The sequence below is a fragment of the Penaeus vannamei genome, chromosome 29 (genome assembly GCF_042767895.1).
Source record: "Penaeus vannamei isolate JL-2024 chromosome 29, ASM4276789v1, whole genome shotgun sequence".
Lineage (NCBI taxonomy): Eukaryota > Metazoa > Arthropoda > Malacostraca > Decapoda > Penaeidae > Penaeus > Penaeus vannamei.
The window spans coordinates 24,120,031-24,135,030 of NC_091577.1; the positions used below are offsets into that span (position 1 = coordinate 24,120,031).

The 15,000-nt window shown below is 42.6% G+C and overlaps 1 protein-coding gene across 1 annotated transcript in view; it reads right to left on the bottom strand.

Annotated features, from left to right (window-relative positions):
• Positions 1–14,044, bottom strand: part of LOC113802188 (bifunctional purine biosynthesis protein ATIC) — a 33,074-nt gene extending 19,030 nt beyond the window's left edge. The window contains exons 1-8 of the mRNA XM_070142538.1: positions 13,712–14,044; positions 6,537–6,658; positions 5,819–5,968; positions 5,438–5,649; positions 4,935–5,110; positions 4,597–4,757; positions 4,318–4,473; positions 4,089–4,178 (exon numbers count right to left, since the gene is read on the bottom strand). Of these exons, the coding sequence (XP_069998639.1) occupies positions 4,089–4,178; positions 4,318–4,473; positions 4,597–4,757; positions 4,935–5,110; positions 5,438–5,649; positions 5,819–5,968; positions 6,537–6,658; positions 13,712–13,733 (1,089 nt within the window). The 5' untranslated portion in view covers positions 13,734–14,044. The remainder of the gene's footprint in view (positions 1–4,088; positions 4,179–4,317; positions 4,474–4,596; positions 4,758–4,934; positions 5,111–5,437; positions 5,650–5,818; positions 5,969–6,536; positions 6,659–13,711) is intronic.
• Positions 14,045–15,000: the final 956 nt, after the last annotated feature.

Here is a 15,000-nt window from a genome sequence, read left to right on the forward strand (position 1 = left end):
ATAATTCTGAATCTGGTACCACTTCCAAAGAGACTGTGCTCTCAACTACTGATGAGGCTTCGAGTATGTCACCGTGGTTTGGGGGAAACACAAGTACTCCCCCAGGTTCCTTTTCTTCAGAAAGTTTGTTCCCCTATAGTTTTAATGGAATCTCCAATGTTACGCATGGGGAAGCACACACGTTAGAATCTGGCCTGACATCCACCCCAACACCAGAATTCTGGACATACCTTGGTACATCTTGGTATGGGCAACCAAATGTTTCCACTGAGACATCAACCTCATTTTATATTGGCATTTCTGCCGCTCAGTTTGGTAATGGTAGTGGGACAGCTCTCCACCACGAACTATATCAGAACCTAGATGTCTTCACTACCTACATATTGGCTTCCATCTTTGCCACTCTTCTAATAGTCTCTTTGGTGTGTAACACACTCATCCTTTTCACCATCTTGTCACGCCACTACCTGGGCCAGAATTTTTTTGTACTTTACGTGAGTCTAGCGGCTTCTGACCTTCTTGCCAGTATGCTGCTGGTTCCTGTCCTTATCATCAGCCTCCTGGACTCTCAGATGATGCCTTATAAGGTGTGCATGCTCATTTCTACGTCCATGGTCCTTGCCACTTTTGTCTCCATGGGAAGCATCGTTAGCATTAGCATTATCCGCTGGTGGCAGTTCTATAACTTTAATCAGACACGCACCCATGAAAGGGTTGTGGTTCGTCTCATCATACTGGTGCTTTGGGTGAGTGGAACAGGAATTGCAGTTGGGTATGCTCTCCATAACATATTCCGTGGTAGTCCTACCTGCTCCTTTGACTTTTGGACAGCCACCTTAGCTAACACTTTGCCTCTCACTGCTGTGTGTGTGACTTTTGGTTTCGTGTTGGTTGTCCTGGTAAACTATCTTACCATCAAGAAAATAAAAAAGAAGTCCATCTATACTGAAAACCACCAAGGTACAAGGAATAGTGCCATCAATAATTTTACGAAGCTTGTGGACAACCCATCATTTCCTCGACAGGCACACATTGGCCATATCAGCTCTGATGTGAGCTCCCTGGGTGGAGAGTACAACAACAGCAAGTTACACCAAGACACACTTCCACTGTCTGAAACTTACCATGATTCATCCTTACAAAAATCAAAGAGGGTAAGCATCCAAAAAGATGGGCAATTTGCGAACAGTTACTATGGTGCATGTAGCCAACAGTCAATACCATGCACCTCAACACATAAAAAAGATTCGGACAACAAAAAGTCTGAGTCAAACTCGAACAGTTCCCAACAAACACAACTGCAGCTTGGCATAAACAAGAGACCTCCACTCCCGCAAGTACCAACATGTGGTTCCACAAGCTTTCCTCCTGCTGCAGCTTCAATTTCTTTGGCATGTAAGCCAGAGTCCAGTGCTTGCAAGAAAGAGGAAACGCTACCTTCTGAGTCTTCCCCCGTCTGCTTTAGAAGACCAACTAGTGACTTGCAACCCTTATCAGGCTCTGAGTCAGAACCAGAAAGTGAACACCTTTACCAGGCAATTGAGCCAAAAGATACCCAGGAGGAGGTAGCTCCACAGTCGTCACATAGGTGTCCTCCAGTGCAAGCATTGCCACAGGCTGTTATCAACATAGCCCTTCCTAATGCAGTGGAGAGCAATTATAATATAACAACTGCAACAAAACAACACCGGACAACCATCATCAACCCTGTGACAATGCCTCCAAATACACACACTGTTAACACCACAGCTTGGAAACTTCGGAATGTCTATGACTATCTGCCTCGCATCATGCAGAGAAGCCAGGTGGAAACATTTTATGAGAGTCAAGACAATTCGCTCCAAAACCAAAAAAGTTCACCTTGGCCACTCCTCAATAGTCTTCATTCTGATACAGAAAGAAGCAAAACTCAAGGATCCAATGACACTATGAATCTCAAAAATGAAGGAAAAGTGTGCAGTGCTGAAGTCCAGGAAAATCTCTGTGCTGGGTATATGGCTGATATGTCAGCACCCTCAAGTAAGCAGAGCACACCACACCAAAAGCTGAATCGTAACCAGCGCATGGCAAGGCTTTCTGCCCTTACATCAGCACGTACAGCCACGAGATTTGCTTCATCACTGGAGTCTGAGGACGAAGAGGAGGAATACACTGAATTAAGCAATCCTCAACGCCCTGACAGGAGTTGTCAGTATGAATCTTCTGGAGCTTTACCAGGAGGAATCGACAACATACCAACTGACCTTATTATGCATCCAGTTCGGCGGAAGTGTGTCCGAACAAGTCATCGGCTTGTTGCCTTTTTTGCCATTTCCTACCTGCCTCTGCTAGGCCTCCAGCTGTGTGTGTATCTTGGGTATTCCTCCTCCTCCTCGTTAACAATAGAGATTTTGGTCCTCATTACATTCATTCATATCCTCAGCCTTATGGCAATCCATCCTAGTCTCTATGGATATCAGAGCCCAATTCTGCGGAATGCCATTAGGAAAGTCACTAAGAAAGTTATATTTCCTTCCAGATCATGCAATAGCTCTGTTACACACAGCAGTCCTGCAGAACACCTGTTACATTATGAACTTACCAACCGAGGATCCAGTAAGCTGACACTGGATACTCAGGGAAACACGATTATACATTCAGATACCATTCCAAGTTCCTCTAGTATTAATAGCACGGCCAGTAACAATCAGCCCACTTATTCATCAGCAGATATCACTGGTCAGCCATTGAAAATGTCCTTGAAATCTGTCAATAAAGATCATTGTCAGGAACGTCAATCCCCAGACTGCCCACCCAGACCCGTCAGAGTAAAATCCTCTCCTGTGCCAAATCGTCCATCCAGTCATCCATCTGGTGCATCCATTTCAAGCCATACATCTTCCATTGCAAACCGTCCATTCACTAGTCCCCCACATCTTTCTGATATTTCAACTCAAAACTGATAGCCTGTAGTTCCAAAACACGAAAAGTATTATTGGAATAACAATGGTAATTGCATAGCGAGGAACTAACTTTTATTAGTTATCTTGTTCATTAGATATTACAATTGAAAAGTGCACAAAATAAATGCCACTCAGTGTGAAACTGGTTAAGATTTGTTACTCCACGTACTGCTATGAATCTTGACACTGAAATAATATATTCTGAAAGTAATATCTATACCTTATCTTCAAAAGAAGGATATTCACCACCAATCTCTCCTTTCAATGCAGGATAGCAAATTATGAACCAAACTTTTGAATTATGGTGTGAATATTTGTGTTTCTGTCATTGCTCTCTTACTTTGTTATTCACACCAGAGTATGTAAAAATTATTGTTTACTCATTTTGGATACTGTATTTCTAAGGCTAAATACTGAATAAGTCTAATGCATTTTCCTGTGTATATATATCTTGTTGGCCTTTTACCGTTTTTTAAATAAATTAATTTTTGACTTGAATAATGTTTTATCTCTAGTATTCTTCCGATACATTTTAAATATTTGTATCATGTGCATTGTAATGCATTCCCTTTGGCTTCTAATATGTATTTCAGATATAATGACATGGAACATGCCAAGAAAAGTTCATCACAAAAGAAAATAATTTTATTTCTATGTATATATTTTCTGCATACTAGTTATACAGCAGGTCTACAAATTACTTTATTTGAATATATTTTTGACAAAATGTTATATCATTTATATATCTATATCTATATTTATCTACGTATATGTAGTTTATCACTACTACACTGTATGTCCAACCACCAAAGCAATAAAAGTACTTGTTAAAGCAACTGTGATTTATTTACAGATCATTGGACAATGACATTACACATCTGCTCAAATGTAAGAGCTTTTCAATACAAAGGGAAGACCAACTAGAGCTTGGAGACCACATACAAAAAGCATGTATAAAAGAATCTGTGTGTATAAACATGACTGCCTGCTTGTACCTGTGCTTAACTTCCTTTAAGTCTGTCTGTGCCTGAGTATGTGCCCAAGAGTGAATGAGTCTATACATGTGTGTAATGTGCACATACAATGAAATAATTCTGACATACCAGTATATTTTCCAAAGAGTACTCAAGATGCAAATTTACTGACCTGCAACACACAGTAGTTTCCCCCTTTCTTCTTCTTGAGGAGCTCCAAGGCTTCTGGTGAGTATGATGGTGCAATCACTCCATCAGAGACCTGGTTGATTATCAATGCAATGTCTATGGAAAGGTGGTTACATAACATATAATGTATAATTATGATCAGGTACTGCAAAAGGTATTTGAAACAGGCTTTACTATATAAGTATTGTAAAACAGATGAAGTAATGACATACCTCCCTAGAGATGATTCTTGCTGTAAGAGCATCACATTCATCTGACAGAGCCACAAAGTCTCCAAAGGAAGACATTCGATCTGCTCCTCGTGCTCTGGCATAGGCAATGGCTAATGGAGTGAGGGGCCCTAGATCTTCCACCATACACACTTTTGCCTGAAAGAATCACTTCTTGATAGGAGAAAGTGGAATCAGAGTACTTACATCAACACTTTTCTCTGCTTTCCCCGTTTCATAAGAGGTAATCAATACAATTTAGAAAACAGAAAAGATTTCTACCTCATCCTCAGTTAGGGGTGTGGCAACGGCTGCTCCAGCAGGTGAAACATGTTTGAAAGATGCTGCTGCAGGGAGATCTAAAGCGGCACGGAGTTCTCGCACTAGTTGCCATGCATTAAGAGCATCACACAAGTTAATAAAACCAGGTGAGCCATTTACAACTGTAGAGAAAAGAATGCATGGTGATGATTAATCATATGTTGCTATTTCATTTCAATCCCATATTCTGTAATATATATATCAATACAAGAAAACTAGTATCTACAGTGAATAATACTCTTCAACAGTTAATAGCATGAATCTACACAATCAATATCACCCAAGCCTCTATTGACTACCTGTGATAGGAAGCTTTGGTCCTTGAGTATAAACCTGAGCTGGCTTCTGATGAGGGTTCATGCCATAACGAAGGGGCAGATGTGCCATCCCCTTAGAGTAGGTCTTGCGAAAGTAGTCACTGATAGCGTCATCATATTGGGCAGTGTGTGTGAATGCTTTTAAAGCTAGTTGCTGCCTGATAATTCAGAGAAATACGATTTAATTTCAAGACTTCATTATTGTATGTTCCTACACAACTTAGACAATTTCTACAGAAAGTTTGTAACATGAGAATTGATAGTTCTACATTTAGTATGGTTCTACATTTAGTCTTCTAACAGTAAATGAACTTCAGCACCTCTGATAAACTTTTGAGAACTTGCTAAAATCTGTCACTTTCTATGATAATTTTTGTCGAAGCCTTCTCTGAATCTAATTTTAAATTTCTTTAGTAATTACCATTTCTTTTATTTATAATATAGTATAATACGCCTGTCATTATCATGGCTGTTTTTATATTCACCTTGTGGTTATATCTGTGTTTCCAGTCTTGAATTCTGCTAAGACTTTCCCATAATCTTCCGGATCACAGAGCACTGTTACGCGGCTGTGGTTCTTGGCAGCAGCCCTCAAGAGTGTCACACCTCCAATATCAATATTCTCAACAGCATCCTCTACTGTGACACCCTCCTTAGCCACTGTCTTCACGAAGGGGTACAAATTACATACTACAACCTAAAATGGAAAAAAAAAACATTAATCTTTTTAAAACTTCAACCTCAAACAATATTTTTGTTACATCACTCAACTAATCACCACTTAACTTTATTTCAGTTCTTCTCCAACACACGGTTAAGAGCCTCCTCAGCATATCAGAATTCTACAGCATTGTATCTCTCCTTACTTGAATGGGGCTAATGTTTCTCTCTGTGAGGTCAGCCAGGTCAGAGGGTATATCCCTAGCCAGAATTCCACCATGAATAGTTGGATGAAGGGTTTTCACACGCCCACCAAGCATCTCGGCTGCACCTGTCACTGTTGCTACATCAGAGACCTGTACAAAAAAAAAATAATGAATCTCTTTATTTTTATCATTATTACGACAAGCTAGAGGATAGCTGAGAGGAAGAGAAAGAGAATAAGAAAAGAAAAGAAATATGAGCAAAAGATAGAGAATGAGAGGAAAATAAAATTAGGATGGAGAAAAAACTAAATGATGATGGGGAATGGCTGGAGAGAAAATGAGAAAGAAAGGGAAGAGGAGAAGGGAGGAGGAGAGAAAAGAGGAGGATGGGTAGAGAGAGAGAGAGGAGAGGAAGAGAGAAAGGGGGGAGAAGGAAAAATAAGTAGAGGAAGAGGAAAATAAACAGAAAGGAAAATATGGAAAGGAAGAGGAAGAGGGAAAGAGGGAGAGGAGAGAAAGAGAGAAAGCGAGAAAAAGAGAAAAAGAAAGAAAATGAAAGAAGAAAAAAATAAAAAAGAAAGAGAAACGAAATTAGAAAGAAATAAAAAGGAAAAAAAGAGAAAAAAAATTAAATCATTACAATAACACATCACTCGCTCCCACACCTTACAACCCCACCAAACAACAGCAACCCTGCAACACCCTCCCCCACACCGACCTCCAAGCCCGCCTCCCTCAGCTTCGTCGCCGTCCCGCCCGAAGCGACGAGGGAGAGACCGGCGGCGGCGAGGCCCTTGGCAAGGTCCACGAGGCCGGTCTTGTCGGACACACTCAACACAGCTGCGGAAAAAAAAATTTGAGGTGAAGATAATTATTAAACAAAATAGATTAAATCAATAATAATTATAGAAATAATAACAAGAGCAATATCATGGTTGTTCATAATAATAATAATAATAATAACATTCACAACAACAACAAATGAAGACGAAAACAGAAGAATACAGTAAGAGATATAAACAAGTTTATTCTTATCAAATATTTTGGACTATGTGTGTCTGCTAAATCTTATCCTTCTGCAACCTGCTTGGACCAGATCGAAGACCTGACCTACAGGTTACATGCAATATGAGGATGGCAAGGGATTTACAGGATATCCACACTGCCAGACTTATTTATTCTTCTTCGCCTTCCCTCCTTTATCTATTCTTCGCCTTCCCTCCTTTATCTATTCTTCGCCTTCCCTCCTTTATCTATTCTTCGCCTTCCCTCCTTTATCTATTCTTCGCCTTCCCTCCTTTATCTATTCTTCGCCTTCCCTCCTTTATCTATTCTTCGCCTTCCCTCCTTTATCTATTCTTCGCCTTCCCTCCGTTATCTATTCTTCGCCTTCCCTCCGTTATCTATTCTTCGCCTTCCCTCCGTTATCTATTCTTCGCCTTCCCTCCGTTATCTATTCTTCGCCTTCCCTCCGTTATCTATTCTTCGCCTTCCCTCCGTTATCTATTCTTCGCCTTCCCTCCGTTATCTATTCTTCGCCTTCCCTCCGTTATCTATTCTTCGCCTTCCCTCCGTTATCTATTCTTCGCCTTCCCTCCGTTATCTATTCTTCGCCTTCCCTCCTTTATCTATTCTTCGCCTTCCCTCCTTTATCTATTCTTCGCCTTCCCTCCTTTATCTATTCTTCGCCTTCCCTCCTTTATCTATTCTTCGCCTTCCCTCCTTTATCTATTCTTCGCCTTCCCTCCTTTATCTATTCTTCGCCTTCCCTCCTTTATCTATTCTTCGCCTTCCCTCCTTTATCTATTCTTCGCCTTCCCTCCTTTATCTATTCTTCGCCTTCCCTCCTTTATCTATTCTTCGCCTTCCCTCCTTTATCTATTCTTCGCCTTCCCTCCTTTATCTATTCTTCGCCTTCCCTCCTCTTTCTATTCTTCGCCTTCCCTCCTTTATCTATTCTCCGCCTTCCCTCCTTTATCTATTCTTCGCCCTCCCTCCTTTATCTATTCTTCGCCTTCCCTCCTTTATCTATTCTTCGCCTTCCCTCCTTTATCTATTCTTCGCCTTCCCTCCTTTATCTATTCTTCGCCTTCCCTCCTTTATCTATTCTTCGCCTTCCCTCCTTTATCTATTCTTCGCATTCACTCCTTTATCTATTCTTCGCCTTCCCTCCTTTATCTATTCTTCGCCTTCCCTCCTTTATCTATTCTTCGCCTTCCCTCCTTTATCTATTCTTCGCCTTCCCTCCTTTATCTATTCTTCGCCTTCCCTCCTTTATCTATTCTTCGCCTTCCCTCCTTTATCTATTCTTCGCCTTCCCTCCTTTATCTATTCTTCGCCTTCCCTCCTTTATCTATTCTTCGCCTTCCCTCCTTTATCTATTCTTCGCCTTCCCTCCTTTATCTATTCTTCGCCTTCCCTCCTTTATCTATTCTTCGCCTTCCCTCCTTTATCTATTCTTCGCCTTCCCTCCTTTATCTATTCTTCGCCTTCCCTCCTTTATCTATTCTTCGCCTTCCCTCCTTTATCTATTCTTCGCCTTCCCTCCTTTATCTATTCTTCGCCTTCCCTCCTTTATCTATTCTTCGCCTTCCCTCCTTTATCTATTCTTCGCCTTCCCTCCTTTATCTATTCTTCGCCTTCCCTCCTTTATCTATTCTTCCCCTTCCCTCCTTTATCTATTCTTCGCCTACCCTCCTTTATCTATTCTTCGCCTTCCCTCCTTTATCTATTCTTCGCCTTCCCTCCTTTATCTATTCTTCGCCTTCCCTCCTTTATCTATTCTTCGCCTTCCCTCCTTTATCTATTCTTCGCCTTCCCTCCTTTATCTATTCTTCGCCTTCCCTCCTTTATCTATTCTTCGCCTTCCCTCCTTTATCTATTCTTCGCCTTCCCTCCTTTATCTATTCTTCGCCTTCACTCCTTTATCTATTCTTCGCCTTCACTCCTTTATCTATTCTTCGCCTTCACTCCTTTATCTATTCTTCGCATTCACTCCTTTATCTATTCTTCGCATTCACTCCTTTATCTATTCTTCGCATTCACTCCTTTATCTATTCTTCGCATTCACTAACTATTCTCCGCATTCACACTTTTATCTATTCTTTGCATTCACACTTTTATCTATTCTTTGCATTCACTCTCTTTCCACCTAGTCCTCCTTCCTCTGTTTTTTTAATCTTTCCATAAATGTTGCATTTTCATACACAATGTAAACACGTCATTTATCCTTTATAAATGGATATCACATTTATCTAATCCTTCTTATAATCAACATAAGGTATTGCTATCATGCTTATTGGAACCACAAGTATCCGCTGGTCTGATTGAGACATACGAGACCACACACACTGCAAGTTATGGGGCCGACTAGTTCGCAAAGTCTGATAATATTTTATGACTTAGATAATGATCTTACAGAAATAGAGCATCTTAATGTTAGATCATACTGCACAGCGCATTGCCTCCTGAAATTAACGGATGTAACTTCTTGGTGTATAAAAAGTGAGAGATAACATGACTTGGTATCCAACTTTCTCTTCTTTCTCTATCCCTTTCCCTTCCCCTTTCCTGTTCATAATGCTCTATATAATGCTCTATATAATGCTCTATATAATGCTCTATATAATGCTCGCTCTCTCTCTCGCTCTCTCTCTCTCTCTCTCTCTCTCTCTCTCTCTCTCTCTCTCTCTCTCTCTCTCTCTCTCTCTCTCTCTCTCTCTCTCTCTCTCTCTTTCTCTCTCTCTCTCTCTCTCTCTCTCTCTCTCTCCCTTTTCCTTCCTTTTCCTCCACCTCTCTCGCTCGCTTCCTCCCCATCTCCCTACATAACAGCTTAAAAGAGACAAAAGTCATGTGCTGCTCGTTTCTTATAAACAGCTGTGTGCCAAGTCGAGCAATATCTTCGTCAGCGCAAGATCAGCGTTAACAGGAAGTAGCTCCTGCGTCGGCAAGATCACTCGAAGATAAGAGAAACTTATTAAGCAAGACGTGCGTTGGGAGACTAACATGTGGCATCAGAGAAACATGGCAAAATACGCAGAATTAATACATGCTGCAGTAATTATTGAGGCTTCTTTTTTTCTCTACTCTCTCCATCTCTTATCTTCTTCTCTTCCTTCCATACCTTCGTTATATTCCTCTTCCCTTCACACCACACCTCTTCTCCATTCTCCCCACAACTAACTTCCTCTCTTCCTCTCTTCCTCCCTCCCTCCCTCCCATACTCTCTCCCACTCTCCCTCCCTTCCTCTCTTCCTCCCCCCCTTTCTCGCTCCCCCTCCCGCCCTTTCTCCCTCTCCCCCCCTCCCTTTTTCTCTCTCCCTCCCTCCCTTTCTCTCTTTCCCTCCCTCCCTTTCACTCTTTCACTCCCTCCCTTTCTCTCACTCACTCCGTCCCTTTCTCTCTCCCTCCCTCCCTCCCTTTCTCTCTCTCTCCCTCCCTCCCTTTCTCTCTCTCTCGCTCCCTCCCTTTCTCTCTCTCTCCCTCCCTCCCTTTCTCTCTCCCTCCCTCCCTCCCTTTCTCTCTCCCTCCCTCCCTCCCTTTCTCTCTCCCTCCCTCCCTCCCTTTCTTTCTCCCTCCCTCCTTCTCTTTCTGCATCCCACATACCCAGAAAATGTCTATCGCGGTCGGCGGTCTGTTGCTATGGCAACAGACCGCCGGCATGTGCAATAGACGTTTAATAGCCCGGCTGCAAAGTCCGGTTGTTGGATGACTCGCATGTTTACCCTGTTGGAGCTTGAGGGGAAGACAGGAAGACAGGGAGTAAAGGAGAGTAAAAAGACAGATGGGGGTAAAAGGAGGGATGGATGAGGCGGAGAAAGGGAATGTGTTTGACGAAAGAGTGAGGGAGAAGGCGTTTTTATCAAATAGATACAGATAGACAGGCATAGACAGACACGTACAAACAGCAGACAGAAAATCACATTCACAGACATTAGACACACAAACACATACAAACATACACACAAACACATTCAAACAAACACACATATAAACACTCACACACGCATGAATACACATACACTGATAGCCTATGCGCGCGCACGCACGCGCACACACACTGACAGCAGACACACATACACACACACTGACAGCAGACACACATACACACACATTGACAGCAGACACACATACACACACACTGACAGCAGACACACATACACACACACTGACAGCAGACACACACACACTGAGAGCAGACACATACACACACACACACACACACACTGACAGCAGACACACATACACACACACTGACAGCAGACACACATACACACATATACTGACAGCAGAGACACATACTGACAGCAGACACACATAAACATACACATACACATACACACACACACACACACACACACACACACACACACACACACACACACACACACACTGACAGCAGACACACACACACGCACACTGACAGCAGACACACATACACATACATACACACACACACACTGACAGCGGACATACATACACACACACACACACTGACAGCAGACACACATACACACACACACTGACAACAGACACACATACACACACACACTGACAACAGACACACTTACACACACACACACTGACAGCAGACACACTTACACACACACACACTGACAGCAGACACACTTACACACACACACTGACAGCAGACACACTTACACACACACACTGACAGCAGACACACATACACACGCACACTGACAGCAGACACACATACACACGCACACTGACAGCAGACACACATACACACGCACACTGACAGCAGACACACACACACACGCACTGACAGCAGACACACTTACACACACACACTGACAGCAGACACACACACACGCACTGACATCAGACGCACATACACACGCACACCGACAGCAGACACACACGCACTGACAGCACACACACATACACAAGCACACTGACAGCAGACACACACACACGCACTGACAGCAGACACACACACACACACTGACAGCAGACACACATACACACACGCACACTGACAGCAGACACACTTACAAACACACACTGACAGCAGACACACTTACACACACACACTGACAGCAGACACTTACACACACACACTGACAGCAGACACACATACACACGCACACTGGCAGCAGACACACACACACGCACTGACAGCAGACACACATACACACGCACACTGACAGCAGACACATACACACACACTGACAGCAGACACATATACACACATACACTGACAGCAGACACATATACACACGCACACTGACAGCAGACACACATACACACGCACTGACAGCAGACACACATACACACGCACTGACAGCAGACACACATACACACGCACACTGACAGCAGACACACATACACACGCACACTGACAGCAGACACACATACACACACACACACTGACAGCAGACACATATACACACACACACTGACAGCAGACACACATACACACACAGTGACAGCAGACACACATACACACACACTGACAGCAGACACACACACACACTGACAGCAGACACACATACACACACACACTGACAGCAGACACACATACACACACACACTGACAGCAGACACACATACACACACACTGACAGCAGACACACATACACACACACTGGCAGCAGACACACATACACACACACACTGACAGCAGACACACACACACACAAACTGACAGCAGACACACATACACACACTGACAGCAGACATACATACACACACTGACAGAAGACACACACACACTGACAGCAGACATACATACACACACTGACAGTAGACATACATACACACACTGACAGTAGACATACATACACACACTGACAGCAGACATACATACACACACTGACAGCAGACATACATACACACACTGACAGCAGACACACACACATACTGACAGCAGACATACATACACACACTGACAGCAGACATACATACACACACTGACAGCAGACATACATACACACACTGACAGCAGACATACATACACACACTGACAGTAGACATACATACACACACTGACAGTAGACATACATACACACACTGACAGTAGACATACATACACACACTGACTACAGACACACACACACGCAATGACAGCATATACACACATACATACACTGACAGCAGACACATACATACACACACTGACAGCAGACACATACATACACACACTGACAGCAGACACATACATACACACACTGACAGCAGACACATACATACACACACTGACAGCAGACACATACATACACACACTGACAGCGGACACGCGCGCGCGCGCGCACACATATACACTGATTACTGACAAACACACTGACAGCAGACACACACATACACAGATTATTGACAGACAATCGGATAGACAGACATAACCAAGCAGAAAGAAAGAAACAGACAGACAGACAGAGACAGGCAGACAGACAGAGTGACAGGCAGTCAAGGACCGACCGGGGAGAGATGAAAGGGTGAAAAAGACAGACACACAGACTGAATATGAGAACTGACTGACCCTTCTACCAAGGACCGAGTCAGCTAATTATCGTCGAGTTGCCAAGGGAGCATCGCCCATTCGCTGGCAAACTTTTTCATATAATTTGCTCTATCGTTTACTTATATCTTTCGACTAAAAGGCGGCTGGCTGGAAATTTGCCTGTACCCAGAACTCAACTGAAGCGCGCTGTGTAATATTATTCTTTAAAGTAGTGTGTCATTTAAATCGGCGATATTTTCTGTAACTATACCAACTCACACCCACGACCAGTACATACATTTTATTGATAGCGCCTAAATATAAACGTTCAGTAATCTCAAAATGTCAATACTTATCATTCAAAATATCCTCTAAGTTCGCGCTCATTCGGCCTCGTTTCAAACTGAAAACATGTATTCTGGCAGGCTTACCAAGCTTGGTAGCGGTCGACATTTTGACGTTAGTCCCAGGAGTACTTCAGTCAGACCTCTAATCCTTGTCAGTTACAGCGAACCACTAGGGACAGGCGGGTAGCAAGGGGTCAGACTAGTCGAGAAATCTGATGTCTAAGGGATTCGCCGGTTTCGTTTCGATGCCACGCCTCCCTACTACTATGTGTCCGATTACTACGCCAAGAGAGATTTATTGCAAATGTTCAGCTGCATCTTCCTGTCAGCTTAAAAACGCAATGACAGCTGTGGAGTGTCCCTCTAAAAAGCTAGCACCACGTTCGTAAACGTATTGGACACATAAGACTCAATCTTGCATTGGCTACTGATACAAAGTGAATATGCTTTCAACAGTCCGAACGGTGGTAACCAGCATTCGCCGACCACGTGGTTTGGTGTAACCTTGACGCCGAGTTTTTGTGCCGTTGGGTATCGCTTCTTTTCGAAAAGATGCGCGTTGTCGCATTCCCTGTTGTTCACGTGAGGTTAGAAGTTTTAAGTAATGAATACAATATTCAAGAAAAAATATTGTCGTAAGTCCATAGAATGAAAGTTCTTTCAAAGTGTACCATAAATGACGTAAGATAAAGCAAGGAAAAAATATTGCGTAAGGGTTCTTTCGATGTTCGTCGATAAAATACTTGGGTTACCAAACGTCTTTTTATACAAGTATACCCAGACAAGCTTTGGGAAGTAAGAAAACATCTGTAATCAATCATAGTTTCTATGGTTGTTAATGTTGAAAAGGCATGATATTGATCTGTGTAGTCGAAAATAAGAGTATGGTAGCTCATTCCCAGTATGTCATAATGTTTAAAATTAAGAATGATATTATGGTTGACCTTTTTTTTAACTTTCCAGGCCGCAGGCGTATAAACGAACTGAGGACAACCCGATACCATATACCGAGTCCACAGGTGTAAAATAAGCCTTTCACTACGATACACCAAGGTTAAGGTACTCCTTGGTGTAAACTTCTCATCCGCCGAAAGAAAAACATTTCATTGTCGCATATGTATTTATTAGGACCGTTTACTATTTTTCTAATAAATTAATAAGTAAATTACGTCAATTCATCTGAAATTCCGACCAGTACTGCTTATGGAAATGCTGATAGAAACGTGGAACGAATCTCAATTGGACTCCCCCCCCCAAAAAACAAAAAAAAAAAAACGCACGCACGTACATATGTATGAATTAACCAGTACTTTACAAGGAAAATTATGCAAACTTGCCTAAAATTCTCCAAAATTTCGTGATGCTATAATCAC